This window comes from Pleurodeles waltl, chromosome 4_2, assembly GCF_031143425.1.
Source record: "Pleurodeles waltl isolate 20211129_DDA chromosome 4_2, aPleWal1.hap1.20221129, whole genome shotgun sequence".
Classification (NCBI taxonomy): Eukaryota; Metazoa; Chordata; class Amphibia; order Caudata; family Salamandridae; genus Pleurodeles; species Pleurodeles waltl.
Window position 1 is genome coordinate 891,455,485 of NC_090443.1, and position 25,951 is coordinate 891,481,435.

A 25,951-nucleotide genomic window follows, 5' to 3' on the forward strand; every position below is an offset into this window, starting at 1 on the left:
CAGACGCCACCTATCGACGCGCAATTGTATTGCTTGAAGAATTTTTTTCCAGATCGAGTCTGATGCCTGGGGGAAAATTCTAAGGTAAGGGATCTGCAACTAGAATATGTCTCAGATATATCATTACCGAAGGTAAGTAACTTGTACATTAAATAGCAAGCTTACTATTTTTGTTTATCTGTTTAAAAACACCATATTGAGTTTGTTAAAAAAAAAAAAAAAATCCACTTTTGTATATGTACTATTAGACTGTCTTTTGTGCTTCCGCAACAGCCACTGATTTTACACTAAAGACTTCAGATTGCATCGACACGGAGTATCCTGTCAAAATATTGGATACAAAGCAAGGATGCTTGTGGTATAAGAAGGATGACAAGTTCAAAATTCCAAAAGGTGAAGTAAAAACCTCTATTTGTGTAATAGACATTGTTTCCTATATGTGACTGAGCTTTTATCCACCTGTCAAAATATGCTTTGAAACGTTCAAGGTGATCCTGAGTGAGGGATATTCGGTCAGAATAGTTAGGTAGACAATCTTGAGTGGAAAGACAGTAACAAGAACAAATTGAGAGCACAGGAAAGCAAAGAGGGTGGTAGGTGAAGCAGGGTTAATTGGTGATGTAACAGTAAGAAAAATATTTGTATGTGGATTCTGTACGGTTATTCCAAGAATGACAGTGGAAGACAGTGCCATGTGGGATCTTTCATGAATTCACATGCTTGATTTCCCTGTTCTTGAGATTGGAGTCCCACTGTAGCCTTAAACTTGCAGTATACTTTTTAACTGTACTTGAAAAATAATACACTTTGTAGCACAATCACTTCATTAGCAACGGTCCCTAACTTACTTATGAAGTGAGTACATTTAACACCATCTCCCCAGAGGGTACCAAACCTCAGATTTTGACAAGTGTCCTGTATTTGGATTTGCTGCTGTATCATGTATTTTACAACCCACTTGGCAACCGTCTGTCTCAGGAGGCTGCCTCAGAGGAGGGGACAAGGGCAAAATGCTGAACTGTTCATGTCTGACATCATCAAAAAATCCTCTTCAGATCATGTGAGTCCTGGGGAATAGTGTCTATATGAGGATCCTCAAAGTGATTGCATTTATTGCCCCTCCTTTTTTATTTTTGCATTTTTATTTGCTGCAAACCCACTCCACAGAATATTGAGCCGACACCGGGACTCAAACTCGGTTCCCCAGTTCCAGTCCAGTGCCTTCTGTGGGTTTGAGTCAGCACACTGCACAACCTGAAAAGGCATAACAAAGAAAGCATTCAGATTCACAAAATCCACTTCAAATGAGACCTCTTGGATATTGCCCTTCTCTTGACTTAATGTCAAAGACTAAGAGGTCCGTGCCAAAGTCATCAAGGTTTTTGTCAACATTAAAGGTGTCACTCACCTCAGCCTCTGCATTTCACGTTGCATGTTCCAACAACATTATCAGAATGTCACTTGTCTCCTCTACGTGGAATGCCATAGAACAGATAATTTACAGCGTCAACAGTTCTTCTGACAAGAAATCCATCATTCGTGCCTCTTAAGTGGTAGCTGTTCCCACATGGGCAGCTTCTTCATCAAAAGCCCAATTGCACGTAGCCACAGTCGGCAGAATCTCATCTGCCATACTGTTGCCATGGGTTTAATCACTGCCATATACCACAACTTCAGCCAGACCTGACAGACCTCGTTAAACTCCTCTCAATCTTATCCAAAGAACCAATACTAACCACATGATCTGTGAGCGCCGCAGAAGAAACCGTTGCCACCAAAAATACCATCCTTTCCAGGCCTTCCAAAAACCTTGTCCCCACCATGCCTCCTTCAGAGGACTACAACCCTTCAGTGCCATGCTCACACCCATTCTGAATGCCTCCACTCTTCTGCGACCTTCCCAGATATTTGGAAACATGTAACTGTCCTCCCTGAGCTGACAAAACACTGAGTGGACACTTCAGTACTCACCAACTACAGGCTGATCTCCCTGCTACCATTCCCGACCAAGGTTAGAGAAAATCACCAACAGACACGTCACTGAACAGCTCAGCGACCACCCAGTCAGGTTTCAGGCCCACCCACATCACTCAAACTGCCCTCATCACTGTCACAAATGATATCCTTATGACTGGATAGAGGAGACACACCGGTGCTCATTCTCCTGGACCTCGCCACATTTTTTTACACAATCTCCCATATCGTTCTCATCCAACGCTTACTCAACATCGGCATCCGGGGACATGTACTCATGGATCTGCTGCTTCCTGACTGGCAAGACCCAGTCAGTCAGCCTGGCACCTTACACCTCTGATGCCTGCGACCTCATCTGTGGAGTTTCGCAAGGATGTTCTCTGAGCTCGACCCTCTTCAGCGCAAATTGATCCATGTAGCCAACGTCTTCCACTCTAACAATATCAATGTCCTCTCCAGTGCTGACAACAGCAATTCATTCATTCTCTCACGGACAAGACACCCAATATCTTGATTAATGTCTACAAGACTGAAAACACCAAATGGATTAAGTCCAAGTGTCTAAGTTGAACGCCAACAAGACTGAAATTGTGATCTTCAGGAAGAGCACATCACCGTGGGACTCCAGCTGGTTGCTTACAGAGATAGGACCAAGACCCCCCTCTCACCATCCATGCCAAGAGCCTCAGGATCATCATCGCCTGCAAACGTAAAATGACCGCCCAAGTCAGTGCCATCACCACCTCATGCTTCACCACCCTGAAGATGCTCAGGAGGATTTTCAAATGGCTTCCAATCAGCACCCTGAAAACCTTCATGCATGTGCTGGTCACCAGCAAGCTGCAAGCTGGACTACGGATACACCCTATAGACCGGGGTGAACAAAAAACTCACCGGAAGGCTACAGACCATTCTGCACTCTGTGGCCAGAATCACTCTCCACCTGCCATGCCATACTGACATGACACCTGGAAGAGCTACACTGGTTCCCCATTCACAAATGAGCATAATTGAAACTCCTTATACACACTTTCAGTGCACTACATAGCACTGGCCCAGCATACCTCAACAATCGCATTTGGTTTCACAACGCTTCCAGATACCTTCCCTTTTCTGGCCTCCTACTTGCAGAAATCCCACGCATACAGTAAAGCAGACCTGGCAGTTGAGTCTTTCCAGTTGCATCGCTCTTAAAGCATGGAATGACCCTCAGCTACACAGAAGAGCCTCTTCCTTACTCCTTGAATTCCGCAAGAAAGTGAAGACCTGACTTTTCGAGTAATCCTACCAGGGCCTAGGTTTGCCTGGACTCGCACCTTTTCAGCTCCAGGATACCCGCCTGATAGTGCTATCTACAAATCTGCTTAACATCTGTGAGCGCTACTGTTATATTCTTCTGGTTTGCAAAAACCTCCTTAATGCACCATCATTTTGCTCTCCAACGGGGTATTAACACAGTAAATCGGTGTATAGCCTTAACCACCAACCAGAACCTATGGCAAGAGGAAGTCTGTAGAACAACCTATAATCTGACGCAGGAGAGGGTGAATGCCAAGGAATGGGTGATTAAAACGATAAAGTCAGTGTGAAAGGATAAAAATCTCAAATACCTTTCCAAGGGACTTTAATTTTATTGTTGGAAGGGCAAAACTGAAAAACAGAATGGACACATGGGAGTGGTCTTTGCCTCAGCATCTGATCGGTCAACATGTTTCAGCCTTACGATTGGCTCCAAAAATGGTCCTTGTCTTTCATCAGGACCGGGATCGCTAGTTCATACAAATATGAGCATGCTTACATTCAATTCCACTGGTATGTTCCTGCTGAAATAGTAAGCTTATTCTGCAAAGTTCCCCATAGGGAGTACTCGGATGCTGATTTAGTCTCAGTGGCTGAATGAGACCTTTGATGAAAGTGTGACTATAATACTCCTGTAGTTAAACTCCTCTAAAAGGTGAGCATAGGTGAGGGACCTCCTAAACCTTACAGAATAAGCAAATATTCAGTTGGGGAGGTATTTAAAATTGTTATCCTTTCAAACTGGATCCCCCTCCTTACTCCCTTCCAAGAGTACTCCCGGTAAACACAGGGAATCTGCCCGCCACTAAAGTTTTCTCTGGCGAGTGAGGGTAAGCGATGATGAAGTATGGCACCCAGGTCCTGCGTTTTGACTGAGACAGAAGTGGACAAGTTCCCCATCACATGTGTAATTCTCAAGACAAGAACCCCATTATAATTTTGACAGTCTGTTCACGTTTGCTACTTGCGATTTATAGTGTATCATGGGAGATGCAAACATAGACATCCAAATCCTCCCTTTCATTCCCCATGACCCCCTTCATTTAGAGGATCATTGGCTATAGAAGGAAGGCAACTTCACAGCTTCAGAAAGCATATCGATCTCCTTAGTGGCAGAAAAATGTGTCACAATTGCGAACTCCCTGGCTGTTCTTAGAAGGTATGACATTGCAGCACACTAATAATAGCGGAAGACAAGAAGGGAAGTCCTTTAGGAAAGACAGAGAGCTTCATCAATGGTTATCGACTTTGCTGTGGACGTGCCTAACAGAAGCTTGGGGAGCTGGGCGCTAAGGGTGGGTTGAAGGTGGCTGTCCCAGAGGCATCCTGCTACCAGCACAAAGGCAGTGCTCCAACATCATGTCCTTATTTTCTCCATGTTAAAATAAAAAGTGGAGCCCATCAAACTTCTCTCAAAGTCCCAGCAAAGCAGGTTTCCTAATGAGAAAGAAACCTGACAATTTGTGTCCACTATTATACCTGTGCTAATTTATCAAGTATCTCCAAACAGCAAGATGTTTTACTGCAGTGAGAGGACCTTTGATGTCCTTAAACCTACAGGACACATACTCGTACATCCACGCAAGGCATTTCAAATATTGCACTTGGAAGTGGCAGGTCACCATTTCCAGCTCAGAGTTCTACTCTTGACCTCGGGTGAGTCCCAAAGAGTTTTAGAAATGTATTTATTGTTTAGATCCATATTGCACATTGAATAGTGAAAACTGTATGAAGACGTAGATTTTTAATATAAATAAGGTAAGTCATGCACTTGGAAACTGAGGAGGGGAGGAGGGTGGGCGAGGGTGGAAAGCAGATCGAGCGACAGTCAAACTGCCTTAGGAGAGTGTAACATGGGTAGGTAAAGAAGAGGGAGCAGAATCATGCACGGTTTGAGAGGAATTGAGGGCTGGGAAGCTGTGACAGTAGGGTAAAGTTAAAGGGGACTAAGCACAAGTAGCATAAAATAGATATGGACAAAAAGCAGACTTAAGAATGGTAGACAGCAAGGCTCGAGTGAGGCTGTAGAGATGAGGAAATGGGACAGCAAGACATAGCTACTATCTCCAGAGTAAGAAGAAGTGTAGAGAACGAAAGGACTACACAATGGGAAGGATGGGGTGGGGAGTGATCAAGGAGCTGGTGGAAATAGAAAGAAATGTATGGCCTGTGACTTAAAAACAGTCTAAAGAGATTCCTCTTTCTATGTTAATGGAATGACAAGATGATGGGTTTAGTCCTGATATTGGCAGGGGGTTAGTTTCTTAGAAAAGTAGCAACTCCTGGGAAGGATAGATGTTATGTGTAGGTAGCTTTGAAGCGCGGATTTCTTGCAGAAGGCTTGTTTTTGGTTTTTAATGCTAAAAAACAATTTTTAACTAAATTTGTGAGGCACAGCAAGAGTTAATCCCAAATCCTGTTGAAGCAGGGAAAGCAGCTGCTTTTGGTAGTTAATATTGAATACCATTGTAGGAGTCTCCTCGATTTATCATCCAATGAATATCATCGAGAACTGACATTACTGCTACAGTTTTGCAGGAAAGGCAGCAACCAGGGCACTCCAAAAGAATGAGTCCGAGATGAGTGAAAATTCAGTAGAGCTGTTTAATCCTTTTTGATGATTAGTCGAATAACATCTCCAAAATAATTAAGTCCACATAGAAGAATAGACATGTATGAATTCAGAAACAGCCAACACGTGTTTCGTCCTTGCGGACTTTTTCAAGGCTCAGAACTCATATAAGGGTGACAACAATAACTCCTGTTATCCCTCCAATGGTATTGTTTTATCAATATCACAGAGTAGTCCAATAAAGTACAAAAATTGTCACTCATCTCGGACTCATTCTTTTGGAGTGCCCTGGTTGCTGCCTTTCCTGCATTTTGTATTCTACAGCACTCGACATAGACGGTGTCGCTCCGCCTGTGTTTGTTGTGCACTTTGAAACCCTAAGTGGTTGGGTTTCCTGCACCAGGCTGACACCCATCATAGGACTGCATTTAAAACTCATTACCTGGAATTTTGTTGTCTCAGATGTGCGACGTTTAGCATCAACCACTTTGTTTTTCAGGAACTTCTACAGTTTTGTTGCCCTAACTCATTCTGAAGCCAGATTGATGAGCGGTGATGTTTCCAGCATTTATGTATTCAGTTAGCTTTAGGGAGACAGATTTTCCCATTGTCTTTCCCTGCAATGGTAGGTTTGAGATTGGGTGGTAGTTGCATTGAATCTCAGGTTAAAGAGGCGTTTTATTTATTTATTTAGTTATTGTTTTAAAGAGGGGTAATTAAACCATATTTTAGTGAGTCAGGAAAAAAAAATTATATATGAGAAGCATTGATTTTGCACTAGGCACCGCCAAAGTACAATAAATTTGCCTTGATATTTGGGATGTGGGTGTTACCGTAGTATGCAGTGGGTTTTAGATTTTTAGGGATCTTGATCATGTTGAAGATATTCCATGTGCTCGCCATCTACTTCAAGGGATAGGATTTGGTATTGGGAGTTGAGGAGGTTTGGAATGAGAAGATTTTGTTGAAGCATTCCAGAAACACTTTGCATTTGGGGCTTGTGGGCCTAGTGAGAATCACATTTAGGCTCCAAACTGCAGCTGGAGGTGTTCTTAAAGTATCACTCGTTTGAGTTCCTCCGTGAATGTCTTACTGTTCCAGAACCAATCATTTAGGTACACAAGGGCAGAGTAGTGAAAAGGGGAGACTGTGGCTTGGTTCTGATGGCAGAGTAGTCCTTCGAACCAATCCGTAGTTTCACCTTTTCACATTATCCAGACTGTTGAGCTGCCCGTCTTTCCACAACCTGATTTTTAGTGGAAAGTGCATTACACACCTTAAATATTAAACCTAGCTCTCAAGACTAATAAACCTTTTGTTGCTTTTGCTAGACTCTACAATAGTCACCCTATTTCTAAGGCAGGCATCACAAGGTTGTTTATGAAATGAATACACATTTGCTACACCGAGTTTAGATGTGTACTTCTTGCACCACCCAGGCCCCACAATACACACATAACTAGAGCTACCATAGTTTATTTAGGTAGAATCCTATTAGCCAACATCTGCAAAGCTGCTACTTGGTCAACACACACAGATTCACAAAGCTTTACAGTGTGGACATACTACCTTGTCAACAAGCTATGGTTGGCCAAACTGTATTAAGTACCATGTTTCAAACAACTGTGTCATATGTCTACTAGCCATGGCTTTGAGGAAACACCTTTGCAGTCAGTGCAAAGGATGTGTATTTACAGCACCATATGGCATCAGTGTGTATTTATTGTGCTGAGAAGTTTGACACCAAACTTCCCAGATTTCAGTGTAGCCATTATGGAACTGTGGAGTCATAATTGACACACTCCCAGACCATATACTCTTTATGGCTACCCTGCACTTAAAATGTCTAAGGTTTTGCTTCGACACTGTAGGGGCATAGTGCTCATGAACTTATGCCCTTACCTGTGGTATAGTGCACCCTGCCTTAGGGCTGTAAGGCCTGCTAGAGGGGTGACTAACCTATGCCACAGGCAGTGAGAGGTGGGCATGGTACCCTGAGGGGAGTGCCATGTCGACGTAGTCATTTTCTCCCCACCAGCACACACAAGCTGTGAGGCGGTGTACATGTGCTGAGTGAGGGGTCCCCAGGGTGGCATAAGACATGCTGCAGTCCTTAGAGACCAGGGTTATCATTTACAAGGGACTTATCTGTGTGCCAGGGCTGTGCCAATTGAGGGAACAAAGGTACAGTTTAGGTAAAGAACAGTGGTGCTGGGGCCTGGTTAGCAGGTTCCCAGCACACTTTAAATCATAACTGACATCAACAAAAGGCAAAAAGTCAGGGGGTGTAACCATGCCAAGGAAGGCATTTCCTTACGTATGCTACTTACTTCGTTTGAAAAAATCAAATTTGGCTTTCTCATACATCAAGATACATCTTACGGCAATATATGCATACTTACAAACTATTCAGCATACTTCTCTATTCATGGTTCCTGTTATTAAAGCCTTCATGGAAGGATTAAAAAGCATTATTCCATTTAGAGCTCCACCTGTTCCATCATGGAATTTAAATATCGTACTTACCAGACTCATGGGACCACCTTTTGAATCCATGCACTCTTGTCAAATTCAATTTTTAACATGGAAGGTTGCCTTCCTTGTAGCTATTACTTCTTTAAGAAGAGTTAGTGAAATACAAGCATTCTCTCTTGAAGAACCTTTTTTCCAAGTACACAAACATAAAGTTGTACTTAGAACAAATACAAAATTTCTACCAAAAGTTGTATCTCCATTTCAAATAAACCAAACAGTGGAATTGCCAGTCTTCTTTCCACAGCCAGACTCTGTGGCTGAAAGAGCTCTTCATACCCTCGATCTTAAAAGAGCTCCTATGTTCTATATAGAAAGAACTAAAGATTTTAGAAGAACAAAGCAACTTTTTGTAGCTTTCCAACAGCCACATACAGGAAATCCTATATCAAAACAAGGTTTAGCAAGATGTATTGTTAGATGTATACAGACATGCTATATCAAAGCTAAAAGACAACTTTTAATCACTCCTAAAGCACATTTTACAGGAAAGAAAGGTGTGTCAATAGCATTTTTTGGCAACATACCAATGGTTGATATATGTAAAGCAGCTACATGGTCAACTCCCCGTACATTTACAAAACAGTACTGTGGTGATGTTTTCTCACAACAAGAAGCCACTGTAGGCCAGGCTGTTTTAACGACATTATTACAAACAACTTCAACTCCTACAGGCTAGCCTCCTCTTTATGGAATGACAAACTGCTTTGTAGTATATGCATAGCATGTGTATCGGCAGCTACACATGCCATTGAACAGAAAATGTCACTTACCCAGTGTACATCTGTTCGTGGCATGTAGTGCTGCAGATTCACATGCACCCTCCCTCCTCCCCGGAAGCCTATAGTTGTTTAAGTTATTAACATTTGTACATATGTATATACATTTACATTTGCATGGACATCTCTTTGTATTTCTATACTCTATCACTCCTTCCTTCACCCTCTGCAGGAAAACAATCTAACAATGGAGTCGATGCCCATGTGCAATGGAATCGAGAGGAGGGGTCACTCAATCCTGTGACTCCGAAAAGACTTCTTTGAAGAAAAACAACTTGTAACACTCCGAGCCCAACACTAGATGTCAAAAGAGCTATGCATAGAATGTGAATCTGCAGCACTACATGTGAAATGTAGACAGTGTCTAGAAGCCAGGCTCTCTAGGTGTAGTGTGGATGAGCAGCCAAGGCCTAACTAGGAGACATGCAAAACCGCTGTAGTCACACACTACTCACAAACATGAAAGAAAATACTCAGTGCTACAAAAAAAAGGTACTTTATTTTGGTGACACAAATGCCAAAAATACCTTAGAGACTATACTCCCTTAGGAGGTAAGTAATATACAAATTATATACACTAGTATGCAGAAATATCTATAAAAACAGTTAGAAAACAGTGCAGATATGGAAAATCACAATAGTTAGAAATGGGCCTAGGGGTAACACAAACCATATAATAGTGGAATGCGAAAGTCGGTTTCCCACCTAGGCAAGTGTTGTGTGTAGAGGGGCGCCGGGAGTGTTAGACATCAAAGATCAGTAATAGAACCCACCCCAGAGCCCAGGAAAGCAGGAGTAAATCACAGTTACTTTCCTAGAACACACAAGAACACGTGATAGAAGATTTTGCAAGAACCAGAAGAGACTGCAAGACACCAACAATAGATTCCTGGACCTGAAGACTTGTTGAAGGAGAGGACCAACTCCAAGAAGCACTGAAGAGTCCAGGGAGAACAGGAGCCCCTGATAACCCTGATGAAGGTGCAAATGAAGAAGCAACGGTGAAGAAGAATGGTCGGTACTGCACCCAAGAAGATGGAAATGGGCTCCTGGTTGGTGCAGATGATGTCCCACGCCGGATGGATGATTGCAGTCTGGTTTGTGTTGCTAAATTCCGTCAACAAGCCTTGGCACACGCAAAGCTTGCGGGTAGTGGAAAATAACACTGCCCGGGACCAGGAGTGACCTGGTGGCCTCTTCCCAGGAGGGGGAGACAGAGGGGGCTCTCAGCACCTCAGAGAGGACTCAGAAGACCAGGCAGCACATACAGGAGTCCCACAGCACAGGGACAAAGAAGGTGCAAAAGGAGGCCCACACAGCACTACACAAAGGGGTCCCACGCTGCCGGGGAACAATGCAGGAGGCTGTGGGTCGCAGGAAGGGGTACTGTGGGCCGGAGCTGCATGATGCACAAAGAACTTTGTGATAGGATGCCAACAAGCCTTTGCAACTGCAAAACATGCGGTGCACGGGGGTACTGTATTGCGTGGGGAGGTGTAAGCCCTTACCTCCACCAAACTTGGACGTCTGTACTGTCGGGACCACTTCAGTCCACCACCCATGTTGCTGGATCCACACACTTCTTCAGGAGAGGGGACTCAAGCCACCGGTCGTCGCTGCATAGTGGGTGCCTGTTGAAGTTCACGTCAACGGAGATTCCTTTGTTGTTCTAGTGCAGGCTGAAGACAGGCAGTCCTCAGAGGATGCACAACCTGGAAACAGTTGCAGTTGCTGGCAGGAGCTGAAGCTACAATGTTGCAGAAGTCATCTTTGCTTCTTTGTTGCAATTTGTAGAGTTCCTAGAGGGTCCAGATGCAGTTTAGTCGATAGAAGGTGAAGTAAAGGATGCAGAGGATTCCTGCTGAAGTCTTGCAATCCGAATCTGAGGAAACACCCAGAGGAGAAACCCTAAATAGCCCTGAGAGGGGGATTGGTCAGCTACACAGGTAAGCACCTATCAGGGGAGGTCTCTGAGGTCACCTGCTGGCACTGGTCACTCAGATTCTTGCAGAGTGCCCTACCAACTTGGAATCCAAGATGGCAAAACCCAGGGACACTCTGGAGGAGCTCTGAGCACCACCCCTGGGGTGGTGATGGACAGGGGAGTGGTCACTCCCCTTTCCTTTGTCCAGTTTCACGCCATACCAGGGACTGGGGTCCCTGAACCGGTGTAGACTGGATTATGCAAGGAGCACACCATCTGTGCCCTCCAAAGCATTTCCAGAGGCTACCAATCCCATGCCTGTAACACCTATTTTCAGAGGGTGAGGGTGTAACACCCCTCTCCCAAAGGAAATGCTTTGTTCTGCCTTCCTGGGCTTGAGCTGCTCAAGCAACAGGAGGGGAGAAACCTGTCTGTGAGGTGGCAGCAGCTGGGACTTCCTGGAAAAAACCTCAGAAGGCTGTAATGGCAGTAATGGGGGTCCTCTAAGGAGCCCGCAGCGTGCATGGAATCGTACAACCAATGCTTGCAAAAGCCTTGGGGTATGATTCCAACAGGCTTGGTATCAAACATGGCCATATTTGGAGCTACCATTGTGAGGCTGTACATAGGTAGTGAGCTATGTTCAGTGCACGTGTAAAATTGTGTCCCCACACTCACGAAGTCCGGGAAAATGGTCCTGGATGACGTGGGGGCACCCTGGTAGTGCAGGGGTGCCCTCACACACAGGTACTCTGCACTCAGCCTTCAGGGTTGGAGGGCCTGGTATATGGATGACTTAAAAGTGACCTGGTGTATTGTAAATGGCTGTGAAAGGGTGAATGTACCATTTCACACAGGCTGCAATGGCAGTCCTGTAGAAGCATTAGTGTGGGCTCACTATGGGTGGCAAAATAAATGCTGCAGCCCATAGGGATCCCCTGGAACCCCAATTCCCTGGATACCGAAGTACCATATACTAGCGACTTATAAGTGGTGACCACTATGCCAATTTGGGATGAAATACTGGGTTACCAGTATGCAGTGACAACATTTAGAGGAGAGAGAGCATAAGCACTGGGGTCCTGTCTAGCAGGATCCCACTGACTCAGTCAACACTGACATCAGGCAGAAATTGGGGGTAACCACCCTACCGTATTTATATCAGAGGGCAAATTTCTTCTGATTCTCTGGTTGTGTCCAGTGCCCATAAAAGAGGTAATTTCCATGGTGTGGGTGACGCTGTACCTCCGGATAAGGTGAGTAAACTTATTGATGCTTCTGGCAAAAGAGTTGCAGTGCAGTATGCCAATCACTGGCGTATTGCAAACGCCATAGGTTTATTAGCCAGATGCAATTGTGCCCACTGAAATGAAATGGAGGAACTCTTCCAACACTTAACAGAAGAGCATAGAAAGAGAAGACATAAGATTGTAGATGAGGGACAGCTTATTTCCAACACTTCAATTAGGTGCACCCTAGTCTCTGCAGACACTGTTTCCAGTGTGTTGCGCATATTTGGTGTTAAGCCAGAAGTTCAACAGAGCCTCTTAAATTTCCCCTTTGATAAGGAACACCTTTTTGGCCCTCAGGTTGACCAGGCGGTTGGAGAAATGAAAAAAGATACAGAGGTTGCAAAATCCAGAGGTGCATTACAAACACCAAGTCCCCATGGCTGTATTCGCTGCTCCTCCTGTGAGGCAGACTCGAAAACAACCTAATTTGATAGAAGCATCTAGCTGCAGACTTCTTACCTTTGAATTCTCTCCAGGTGCCAGACTGGATACAGAATTTGTTTACCAGCAGAACCTCTGCGCTTCGGAAGAGGGCGTTGTGCGACTCCGTAGTGACTACTTTCTGCGCTTCTAACGTGGATTCGGAGTAGGTTCGTCAGGCCATGTTTTTTGCCTGTCTCAACATTTACCTGTCGAAGGTCTAGTGTGCCCTTTTTTCCCTCATGTCCCCAGGGTTCAAACCTTGTGGGTCCTATGGCAGGCAAATGTCAGCCGGAGACCCTCATACTATTTGTAAGTGATGCCTCCGGGAACATCAGCAGCTCCTGCCTTTTCCTTTGCCCAAAGGCATTGTGGGAACGGCGCATGAAGATCCTGGCAGCACAATTGGCAGAGGCCCTGCTTCGTCATCTGTCTCCTTCAAGGTCCCAGGAGAAATAATCGCAAGATTGATCCAGGAGCCGTTCCCGTGAGCATCCCTCACCCTTGATGTTGAAGGGTAAGACATTGAATTGCAGGCAGTCAAAGTCGCTGCATCCTCTAACATTGTCACGTGATGTTTCTGATGCCCTCTTCCAGGCTCCAGCTCAGAAGTCGGCCCTGCGTCTCCCTGCTTTCCCTGGAGTTGGGGTGACTCTGGCCTAGATGCGGGATTACAGTAAATCCCACCATGTCATCTTTGGTTCCCATACCTCCCTCTGGTGCGCTTTCGAGCCCCAAGGAGATGAGAGGTATCCTACCTGGGTTCTTCCTCAGCGTCAGTTGATGCCAATGTTGGATTTATTGTAAAATCCACTCAGAGGGCATCTTAGAGAGGCCCCCTGAAATTCACCCAACTCTCTGGTGTGTGGCTGACCCGTCTGTGGCAGCTTGCCACTACCAGACAAGTTTCTGACCCCATGGAGTTGAGGGCCTTTGTGCTTTCAGGGGTTGGGGACAAAGCCTGCTCTGAGTGGAGGTGCTCCACATCTCCCGCCTGCAGAAACAGCAACACTTGGCGGTGAGCCTCAAAGTCTCCTACTTTTGTTCTCCTGCCTCAGGGCACTCCAGCCAGTGGAGATGCCCGCCCCCCAGACTAAGCCGCACTTTTGGCAGCAGGTCAGGTGGGAAAATTAGTAAACACCAGGAGTGTCCACCCCAGCTCAGACCACCCCTAGGGTTCCCAGAGCCGAGGTGAACCCCTGCTGGCAGAATCCTCCATCTTGTTTTGGAGTAAGATAGCCAATAGGGTTAGGTAAGTGACACCCTCCCCAAAGAGAGTGGATACAGGAAAGGTGTAGCCACCCTCAATATCAGTAGCCATTGGCTACTGCCCTCTCACCCCTCTAATGCCCCTAAATCTAGTATTTAGGGGCACCCCGAACCTTGCTCTTCAGATACCTGGTGACCTAAAGAAGATGGTCTGAAGAGCCGCACCACCAGTGAAGACTCCAGATGACAACTGACTTGGCCCCAACCCTACCGGCCTGTCTGCAGCTTCAAGACTCCTGCTACAAGAAGACATCTCATCCTGCAGGACCAGCGACCTCTGCAAACCCTCAGAGGACTGCCTGCCTTCCCTTAAGACCGGATCTCCTGAGGACACCAGCCCTGTCCACAAGAAACCTCCAATAAGGTCTCCAGAGCTCTCCGGATCCTGCCCACTCTGCACCGGATTCCCTCGTCCTGAGTCCAGGTGGCCCACCTGATCAGAGGGAGTGACCAGGTGATTCTGACCTCAAGTCCACCCTGGGTTGACCCCTCCTGCCTACCACCATGATGCCTGAATCCAGAGGGACTCCACCTGACAGCGACCGGGTCCAGTGTAGATACCCGATGTCTGAAGGTAATCCTGCTTCCACAGCCCCCTGGTCTTGGTGAACTCAGCTGACGGTCAATCGATGCTCAGACTTACCTAAAAACTGTGTATGTACTTTTTTCTCCCTAGGACTGCATTGCCTTCAAGGAGAATTGCACTAAGTGTTGACTTCTGATATTGAAAATTATTACTTACCTGAAAACTGTTTTATCTTTGAATTACAAACAAAGTGCATTTGATACTTGAAAGTGATACATTTTTTAAATTGTATCTATCTGAAACAAAGATCCTTTTGGTTCTAGAAATAAAGTAACAAATTATATTTTTTGATACATAAAACATTAGACTGGAGTTTGTCATGAAGTGTGTGCCTCATTTCTTGACTGTGTGTGTAAAACAAATGTTTAGCACTACCCTCTGATAAGCCTAACTGCTCGGCCACATTAGCACAAAAGATAGCATAAAAATTAGCTACTTTAGCCTCTGTAAAGCCTCTGGGGATCCACTGGACACTGTGCAGGGGGGTCCTCCGGATTCCCTTTGCAGGCATCATCGTGGAGGGGTGGAGAGATCAACCCAGGGTGGGCACTTGCTCACAATCGCCTGGGGACCCGCTCTTGCTGGGTAGACTCACACATCCAAAGTGAGGTGGGAGTACTTAGAGCCGCTGTCTTCAGGAGTTCTTGGACCTTTTGGGTGCAGGCCAGTCCTCTGGAGTTAGGTAGAGGTTGCTGATCCCGCTGGACGCGACACTGGTCTTCTGCAGATTCTTTGAAGCAGGAGACAGGACCGTAGGGCTGGGGCCAAAGCAGTTTTTATCGTCTTCCTTCTTCTCTGCTGGGGGGTTCAGCTAAGCAGTCCTTCTTGTAGGTCACCAGGAATCTGGTGAGCTGGGCTCAGGGAGGCCCTTAAATCCTAGATTTAGGGGCTTTACAGGGGTCAGAGGGCAGTAGCCAATGGCTAATGTCCCTGAGGGTGGCTAAACCCTCCTTGTGTTCCCTCCCTCTGCGGAGGGGGGCACATTCCTGTCCCTATTGGTCCCCGTCCTCCAAACCAAGATGGAGGATTCTACAGGGAGGGGGGTCACTTCAGCTCTGGACATCTTAGGGGGTGGTCCCAGCTGAGGTGGTAACTCCTACGTGTTTTTCTTAAGTTTCCCACCAAACAGACCGGCAATGTGGGGCTTTGTCAAGGGCTGGCATCTCTACTAGCTGGAGTGCCCGGGGCACTGTAACACGATGCCTCAGCCTCTGAGGATCACCACCAGGTGTTAAAGTTCCTGCAGGGGGGGGTGAAGCACTTCCACCCTGAGCAGGCTTTGTTTCTGGCCTCTGAGAGCACAAAGGCCTTCACCCCATGGGGTAGGAAACTTGTCTGCTAGTGGTAGACAGACCAGCCAGTCCTACACTAGAAGATTGGGTAAAATACAGGGGGCATCTCTAAGATGCCCCCTGTGTGCATTTTTTTTAATAAATCCCACACTGACATCAGTGGGGATTTATTGTGCTGAGAAGTTTGATACCAAACTTTCTAGTATTCAGTAAAGCCATTATGGAACTGTGGAGTTCATAATGACAAACACCCAGACCATATGCTTAATATGGCCACACTGCACTTACAATGTCTAAGAATGGATTTAGACACTGTATGGGCATATTGCTTCTACAGTATGATCTCACCCTTGGTATAGTGCACCCTGCCTTAGGGCTGGAAGGCCTGCTAGAGGGGTGACTTACCTATGCCACTGGTAGTGTTTTGTGGGCATGGCACCCTGAGGGGGATGCCATGTCGACTTTGCCTTTTTCTCCTCACCAGCACACACAAACTGCAATGGCAGTGTTCATTTGTTAGGCGAGGAGTCCCTTAGGGTGGCACAACACATGCTGCAGCCCTTAGGTACCACTAGTTCCTTTTGCAAGGGACCTATCTGTGTGCCAGAATGTGTGCCAATTGTGCAAACAATGGTACATTTTTAGGGAAAGAGCACTGGTGCTAGGGCCTGGTTAGTAGGATCCTAGCACACTCTCAGTCAAGTCCGCATCAATATCAGGGTCGGTAACTGCAACAAGTGCCATTTTCCTACAGGGTCTCAGTGTGAAGTTTGAGCAGAAAGCCTTCAACAAAATGTTACTCTATGATTGAAGTAGCCTTCAAAATTTTAAATAAGACAGTCCTTTTGGTTGTTTCAGGCAGCCCGTCTAAATAATGGCTATGATTATTTTACCCATCAACCAGTACTTTGTTCGTCATCGTCTTTTGGGCACTGAGGAGGCAGACACACCAGTGTAGGAAAGATGATTCTGATGACCACAAATTCCTCACCAGGAGTCACACTGGATCCAGAAACTGTTGCAATTACTTCTGTGTAACAGTAAATGGCCTCCCTCAACGACACTCACCTTCCACACCCCCGTCCGCCAGCTCTGCTCTGCCAGCCCCACCTTTGCCGCCGCCCCCCGCATTTGCCGCACCACCGCCGGAGGAAGATCCTTCTCTCACCTCGCCACCAAGACCTGGAACTCCCTACCGCTCCACCTACGCCAGACCCAGGACCTCCTGACTTTCAGGAAACGCCTCAAGACATGGCTATTCGGCCAGTAGATCCCCCCCCCAGCGCCTTGAGACCCTGACGGGTGAGTAGCACGCTTTATAAATTACGTGATTGATTGATTGTGAGTGTCACAAACAGATGTCAGCAAAAGACTTGCATGATGTCTGTGTTGCCTAAAGCATGACTCCAAATACTCTGACAATTGCTCCCTTATGCATCTGAAGGTCATGTGGCAGAGGGGCGCTAACCTATACGTCACTGAACACAAGAAACAAGGTTGGTCCCAATCCAGGTCACCCTTTTGTAGGGCGAAGTCAAATAAAATTAATAAGAAACACAAACATACATCTTCACTGTCCAGATGTTCCTGCCGAAGGGAGAAGTCACATAGTTGGTGTTGGAGCAACCCAACTCCGGCTTTGGCTTTCTTTTCAGATCTTGGCCCCACTTTGGATCCTGTGTGGGAAGAGTTCCCCAAACCATTTGACTCTGCAACAAATTGTGGTCTAGCTGCACATATTCAGCTTCACTGGTGCTCCCTTAGGCATGTCTTTTTGCCCCATAAACCCATCAGAGTCTCCAGTCAACATACTGCGGGAAGGAGTGCCCCAGGCACTGAGCCGGATTTGGCTTGTTCTTCCCTGCTGCAGTGATGTCTGTACTGATTTTGGCACTGGTCCCAGATTCTGATCCATCTTCAATGTCACACTGCACCATCTGAAAAGCACATCGATAAGGTGAGAGGGATTTCTCTCTAGTACATCTTCCCCCATAATAGTATTTCTGTTGGAGGGAAGCTGTTTTTGAGTCCCATCCTGATGATATAAAAAATGTTCAGCTATGCCAACCTAATGGCAGTGATGAGGAAGCAGATAGTTTGTTCCCACCACGTTATACTGATGTAGGTCTATATTTTGATTTACAAAAAGTGCTTCATGCTTTCTATACTTTGGCCGAATCTGCCTTGTATCCTTCTGTAGGACCCCAGACTGATGAAACTGCCTCTTTTGTTATAGTGATTCAGAGGGCAGCATAGGTGTTGGTTTTGCCCCACTCATCTAAGGAGTATGCTGACAGAGATACTTCAACCTGGACATTCTGCTTTGGAGCGTCTGTTATAGTTTAATGAAGTTTTTGTTGAGCTGACATTGCCAGCCTGTTCAAAATCCTTTTTGTCCCCTTCAGGGAGTGACCCCATTCTGGGCATCATAGACAGTGGCTGGGGACCCAAAATCGTTGACGTTGCACACTACATCTAAGTGCATGCGTCTACTTGTAAGGTTAGTCCAGACTCCTTTCTGACCATTCCACCAGACAGTGTCTAAAGTTATTGACACAATGGACAAGAGCGTTTTCTCTGCAGGCGGTATAACACTCTGCTCTTTGAACGCTTCTTGCCTTGTGGCCTGCAGCTGAAACCCTCTTTGTGATATTGCACATGGGGTTTTGTCTTTGCTGTCAGAGGACCCTCGTAACTCCTTTGCTCAGACAGCTCAGGGTAGACAGGAAATTGCAAGGCAGATCTTGCTTTCTGGCTTTGACACTTCTGACTGTTGATCCTGCTATCTGAAACAGCATCCTCAGCAGATAACACACCCTCCCTTGTCCACCATTTCCACCAGGAGTACAGGAAGTTAAGGGGCAGCCCTAAGGACGTGGTCTTCTGTAGGTGTTAAGTTTTCTTTTTGATCCAGTAGCTCACACATGTTTTTGTAGCAGAAGGGAGGGGCATGAAATGCCAAGAGATGAGGACAACAGAAGAATCATCAACATTCCTTCTGCTCTTCTCCAGCCAAAGCATCAAAATCCTTCTAGTTTGTAGTGCAGTCTATTAGGATCCTGTGTTCTCTTCCCCACATCATCCGTTTAAAGAGGAGAAGAGTCTATACCAGTGGGATTCTTATTAGCATTTAAAGATCTAATGAGTACTCTGTTTATGATCAGCTGTTTGTGGGTTTCACTGGTGTGAAGAAAGGAAGGGCAGTCCAGAAACAGACCGTAGCCGTATGTTTTGTCATTTGCTTCAAACTGTGCATTGTCATGGTCAAAAAGGGTCCTCCTGACTGCTTAAGGGCTCATTTCACCAGGGTGAAGGGTGCAACTACTGACATGCAGCCACATGGTCATCAGTCCAAAGTTTCACTAGGCACTTCTGCATTAATTTCCATGTCCACAGGGTAGCCGTTTTGGCCTTCAGGACTTCTGATAGAAGTCCACTCTTTAGACAAACCTCTTTGAAGGCTGCATTGCTTTGGTGTTGAGTCACAAGTATGTGTATATAACTACACACAAGTATGTGTATATAAATATCCATAGGAAGAATAATGCTCTTTCAGTAGAGTCTCTGACCACAGAGTATGCACTGCATGCCCGCCTCCCTGTTTCAAGAGTTAATAAAGGTCATAACTTAGTTTTTGCACTTTGCCTGTACCCATTAATTTTTGTCAGTCGCTCTGCATCTAAGGATGTGAAAAGAAATAGGAGCCAAACTGTTATCAGCACGCAGAAGTGGCACCTATATGTGGCGTAATGTTATTGTCATCCGGAGGCGGGGTATAGGTTGGAAGGACACAGATGGAACAAGCTGCTGGCACACAGGAGCTATTGTAAGAATTCTGGATCCACTCTGGGACATGGTGAGTTGCACGTGGTTGTAAACAGAGTATCCACCAAAAAAACATTACCAATGCTTAGTAACTTATTTGTTCGATGGCATATGTTGCTGCAGATACACATGTTGAGCACAGTCCGCTGCCTGGTGTTGGGCTCGGAGTATTACAAGTTGTTTTTCTTCGAAGAAGTCTTTTTTGGTCACGGGACCGAAGGACTCCTCCCTCTTCGGCTCCATTGCGCATGGGTGTCGACTCCATCTTAGATTGTTTTTTTCCGCTGTCGGGTTCGGACGTATTCCTTTTCGCTCCGTGTTTCGGTTCGGAAAGTTAGTCAGAATCTCGGAAGAAAGCGTCGGTATTGTTCCGTTCGGTATCGGGATAGTTAGGTACATCGACACCGATCATCGGAAGACTTTGGGGTAGCTTCGATCCCCCATTGGGGCCTGGTCGGCCCGACCGCGTGCGACATCGAAGCCGATGGAACGGACCCCGTTCCGTTTCTGCCCAAAATGTCACAGTAAGTATCCTTATACAGATCAGCACTTGGTCTGTAACTTGTGCTTGTCCCCCGAGCACAAGGAGGATACCTGTGAGGCCTGTCGAGCCTTCCGGTCCAGAAAAACACTCCGGGACCGAAGAGCCAGGCGTCTACAAATGGCGTCCACGCCGACAAAACAACGTTTCGACGACGAAGAGGAAACATTCTCGGTTCCGGACTCAGAATCCGGAGACTCCGACGTCGAACAACAACAACAAACGGTGAGTAAGACGTCGAAAATAAAAACCATCGAAAAAACAAAAGCCCAGGGGACGCCACTGCCAACAGGCCATGGCTCGACCCATAAAACCGGCGAGCCGTCGAAGGCGCCGAAAAAGGGCACGCCCATAGCGAAGACACCCGACTCCGGTCGAGGGACCGCCATGGAGCAACCTCGGAGCCGAGATAGCGGCTCCGAGAAGCAAAAACAAGATGCCGGCACCGAAAAACATCGGCACCGAGACACACTGCCGAAAGCCACAAAAATTCAGTCGGTACCGAAGCCGAAAAAAGATTCACTCTCGGCGGCGAAAAGTTCCACACCTCCTTCCTACACAGAGGAACAAGGAATAAGTGGCCAGATGCACAGATTTGGACAAGAGCTCCAAAGTGTAGAATCAGACTACACACAAAAGAGACTGTACATCCAACAAGACACAGGGAAGATATCAACCCTTCCCCCAATAATGAGAAAAAGAAGGATCGGATTTCTCAAGGATGACGCACAACCACAAGCCAAAGTGGTTAAAAAAGTCACGCCTCCGCCCTCTCCACCACAAAAGGCATCGCCGGCACAAACACCGCCACAAATGCACTCACCAGCGCAAACTACTATAAGTCAAGATAATCAGGATCAAGACGCTTGGGACCTATACGACACCCCAGTGCCGGACAATGATCCCGATTCATACCCCACAAAGCCGTCACCGCCAGAGGACAGTACCTCATACTCGCAACTGGTGGCTAGGGCAGCAGAATTCCACAATGTCCAACTGCATTCCGATCCTATAGAGGATGATTTTTTATTTAACACCCTCTCGGCTACACATAGCCAATATCAATGTCTCCCAATGCTACCAGGGATGTTACGGCACGCAAAACAAATTTTTGAAGAGCCCGTAAAATCAAGAGCCATCACCCCAAGGGTGGATAAGAAATACAAACCACCACCCACAGACCCAGTGTTTATTACTTCGCAGTTACCACCTGACTCCGTAGTAGTAGGGGCAGCTCGCAAAAGAGCAAATTCCCATACATCTGGCGACGCCCCACCTCCGGACAAAGAAAGCCGAAAATTTGATGCGGCAGGAAAAAGAGTCGCATCACAGGCAGCCAACCAATGGCGCATCGCAAATTCCCAAGCGCTGCTAGCCCGATATGACCGCGCACACTGGGATGAGATGCAACTTCTCATAGACCATCTTCCCCAGGAATACCAAAAAAGGGCGCAGCAAATAGTTGAAGAGGGACAAACGATCTCAAACAATCCAATCCGCTCTTCAATGGACGCAGCCGATACTGCAGCAAGAACAGTCAACACTGCTGTCACCATAAGGAGACACACTTGGCTCCGCACTTCAGGGTTCAAACCTGAAATCCAGCAGGCTGTCCTTAATATGCCCTTCAACGAAAAACAACTTTTTGGCCCTGAAGTGGACACAGCCATTGAAAAACTTAAAAAGGACACAGACACGGCCAAAGCCATGGGCGCACTCTACTCCCCGCAGAGCAGAGGCTCTTTTAGAAAAACGCCATTTAGAGGGGGGTTTCGTGGCCAACCCACAGACACCACCAGCCAACAAACAAGAACCACACCATATCAGGGTTCATTCCAAAGGGGAAATTTCAGGGGATATAGAGGGGGTCAATTCCCAAGGAGTAGGGGAAGATTCCAGACTCCAAAAACACCTCCACCTAAACAATGACTTTCAAGTCACACAACCCCTTCACTCAACACCAGTGGGGGGGAAGACTAAGCCAATTCTACCAATCTTGGCAGCAGATTACAACAGACAATTGGGTACTAGCAGTAATCCAACATGGCTATTGCATAAAATTCCACAAATTCCCACCAAACATCCCTCCAAAAACACGCAAAATGTCACCACAACATTTAGAACTTTTAGGACTAGAAGTTCAAGCACTACTGCAAAAGGATGCAATAGAGTTAGTACCAGTACAACAAAAAAACACAGAAGTTTACTCCCTGTACTTTCTAATTCCAAAAAAAGACAAAACATTAAGACCAATATTAGATCTCAGGACACTAAATACCTACATCATATCGGACCACTTTCACATGGTCACACTACAAGACATCATTCCACTGCTCAAACAGCAAGATTACATGACCACATTAGACCTAAAAGATGCGTACTTTCATATACCGATACATCCTTCTCACAGAAAGTACCTAAGGTTCGTATTCAAAGGAATACATTACCAATTCAAGGTGTTGCCATTCGGAATAACAACTGCACCAAGAGTATTCACAAAATGTCTAGCAGTAGTAGCAGCACATATCAGGAGACAACAAATACATGTGTTTCCTTACCTAGACGATTGGCTAATCAAAACCAACACAGTAAGAAAGTGCACAAACAACACCACATATGTCATACAAACCCTTCACAAACTGGGTTTCTCCATCAACTATACAAAGTCACACCTCGAACCGTGTCAGACACAACAATATCTAGGGGCAACCATCAACACATCAAAAGGAATTGCCACTCCAAGTCCACAAAGAGTTCAAGCATTCCACAAGGTAATAAGTGCTATGTTTCCAAACCAAAAGATACAAGCAAAATTTGTGCTAAAACTTCTAGGCATGATGTCATCATGCATAGCCATTGTCCCAAACGCAAGACTACACATGCGACCCTTACAACAGTGCCTAGCATCACAATGGTCACAAGCACAGGGTCAACTTCTAGATCTGGTGTTGGTAGACCGCCAACCATACCTCTCGCTTCTATGGTGGAACAGCAACAATTTAAACAAAGGGCGGACATTTCAGGACCCAGTGCCTCAATACGTTATAACGACAGATGCTTCCATGACAGGGTGGGGAGCACACCTCAATCACCACAGCATTCAAGGACAATGGGACGTACACCAAACAAAATTTCATATAAATTACCTAGAACTCTTAGCAGTATTTCTAGCGTTAAAAGCCTTTCAACCCATAATAACACACAAATACATTCTTGTCAAAACAGACAACATGACAACAATGTATTATTTAAACAAACAAGGAGGAACACACTCAACACAATTGTGTCTCCTAACACAAAAAATATGGCAGTGGGCGATTCACAACCACATTCGCCTAATAGCACAATTTATTCCAGGGATCCAAAACCAACTAGCAGACAACCTTTCGCGAGATCACCAACAAGTCCACGAATGGGAAATTCACCCCCAAGTTCTGAACAATTACTTTCAAATTTGGGGAACACCCCAGATAGATTTGTTCGCAACAAAAGAAAACGCAAAATGCCAAAACTTCGCATCCAGGTACCCACACCGTGAATCACAAGGCAATGCTCTATGGATGAGTTGGTCAGGGATATTTGCATACGCTTTTCCCCCTCTCCCTCTCCTTCCATATCTAGTAAACAAATTGAGTCAAAACCAACTCAAACTCATACTGATAGCACCCACATGGGCAAGACAACCTTGGTATACAACTCTACTAGACCTTTCACTAGTACCGCATGTCAAACTACCCAACAGACCAGATCTGTTAACACAACACGAACAACAGATCAGGCATCCAAACCCAGCATCATTGAATCTAGCAATTTGGCTCCTGAAATCCTAGAATTCGGACACTTAGACCTCACACAAGAATGTATGGAGGTCATAAAACAAGCTAGAAAAGCTTCCACTAGACACTGCTATGCATCTAAGTGGAAAAGATTTGTTTGCTACTGCCATACCAATCAAATCCAACCATTGCATGCCTCTACAAAGGACATAGTGGGATACTTACTACATTTGCAAAAAGCAAACCTCGCTTTTTCATCTATAAAAATACACCTCGCAGCAATATCTGCTTACCTACAAACTACTCATTCATCGTCTCTATTTAGAATACCAGTTATTAAAGCATTCATGGAAGGGCTAAAAAGAATTATACCACCAAGAACACCACCAGTTCCTTCATGGAACCTTAACATCGTCTTAACAAGACTCATGGGTCCACCTTTTGAACCCATGCATTCCTGTGAAATGCAATATTTAACGTGGAAAGTCGCATTTCTCATTGCAATCACATCCCTCAGAAGAGTAAGTGAAGTACAGGCATTTACCATACAAGAACCATTTATCCAAATACACAAAACTAAAATAGTTCTAAGAACAAATCCAAAATTTCTACCAAAAGTAATCTCACCATTCCATTTAAATCAAACAGTAGAATTACCAGTGTTCTTCCCACAGCCAGATTCCGTGGCTGAAAGGGCACTACATACATTAGACATCAAAAGAGCACTAATGTACTACATTGACAGAACAAAGTTAATCAGGAAAACAAAACAACTGTTCATAGCTTTTCAAAAACCACACATAGGAAATCCAATCTCTAAACAAGGCATTGCTAGATGGATAGTCAGATGTATTCAAACATGCTATCTTAAAGCCAAGAGAGAATTGCCTATTACACCAAAGGCACACTCAACCAGAAAGAAAGGTGCTACAATGGCCTTTCTAGGAAACATTCCTATGAGCGAAATATGTAAGGCTGCAACCTGGTCTACGCCTCATACATTTACTAAACACTACTGTGTAGATGTACTAAATGCACAACAAGCTACAGTGGGCCAAGCTGTACTAAGAACATTATTCCAAACTACTTCAACTCCTACAGGCTAAACCACCGCTTTTAGGGGAGGTAACTGCTTTATAGTCTATGCTCAACATGTGTATCTGCAGCAACATATGCCATTGAACTGAAAATGTCACTTACCCAGTGTACATCTGTTCGTGGCATTAGTCGCTGCAGATTCACATGTGCCCTCCCGCCTCCCCGGGAAGCCTGTAGCCGTTTAGAAGTAAATCTTGAATCTTAAACATTTGTACATTTGTAAATAATTATTATAAACTTTTTATGTACATACGTATTCACTCCATTGCATGGGCACTATTTATAGCAAACAACTCCAGCCTCACCCTCTGCGGGAAAAACAATCTAAGATGGAGTCGACGCCCATGCGCAATGGAGCCGAAGAGGGAGGAGTCCTTCGGTCCCGTGACCAAAAAAGACTTCTTCGAAGAAAAACAACTTGTAATACTCCGAGCCCAACACCAGGCAGCGGACTGTGCTCAACATGTGAATCTGCAGCGACTAATGCCACGAACAGATGTACACTGGGTAAGTGACATTTTCATTCTGGAGCATGGAAAGAATCTCTGCCAGATTGCTACCTTTCCTCAAAACTGGGCTTAAGTCTCAGAAAGAAGCATAATGGCATTTCTGCAGCAACATGGAGATTGAACAAATACCACAAAGCCTGCAGAAGACCTGGTCTGAGCCTGCTCATAGACATTTCTTGATACATATGAAGATTGTCAGAGACCAAAACTGTTGAATGATCTGCTTGAGGACAGCTTGATGGAGTGAAGTCGGACGATAGCCA

General features: G+C 45.6%; 1 protein-coding gene across 1 annotated transcript in view; it reads left to right on the forward strand.

Moving 5' to 3' along the window:
• NRDC (nardilysin convertase) overlaps positions 1-25,951 on the forward strand; it is a 780,134-nt gene that overhangs the window by 416,904 nt on the left and 337,279 nt on the right. Inside the window, exon 18 of the mRNA XM_069232676.1 lies at positions 274-393. Coding sequence (XP_069088777.1) covers positions 274-393 — 120 coding nt within the window. The remainder of the gene's footprint in view (positions 1-273; positions 394-25,951) is intronic.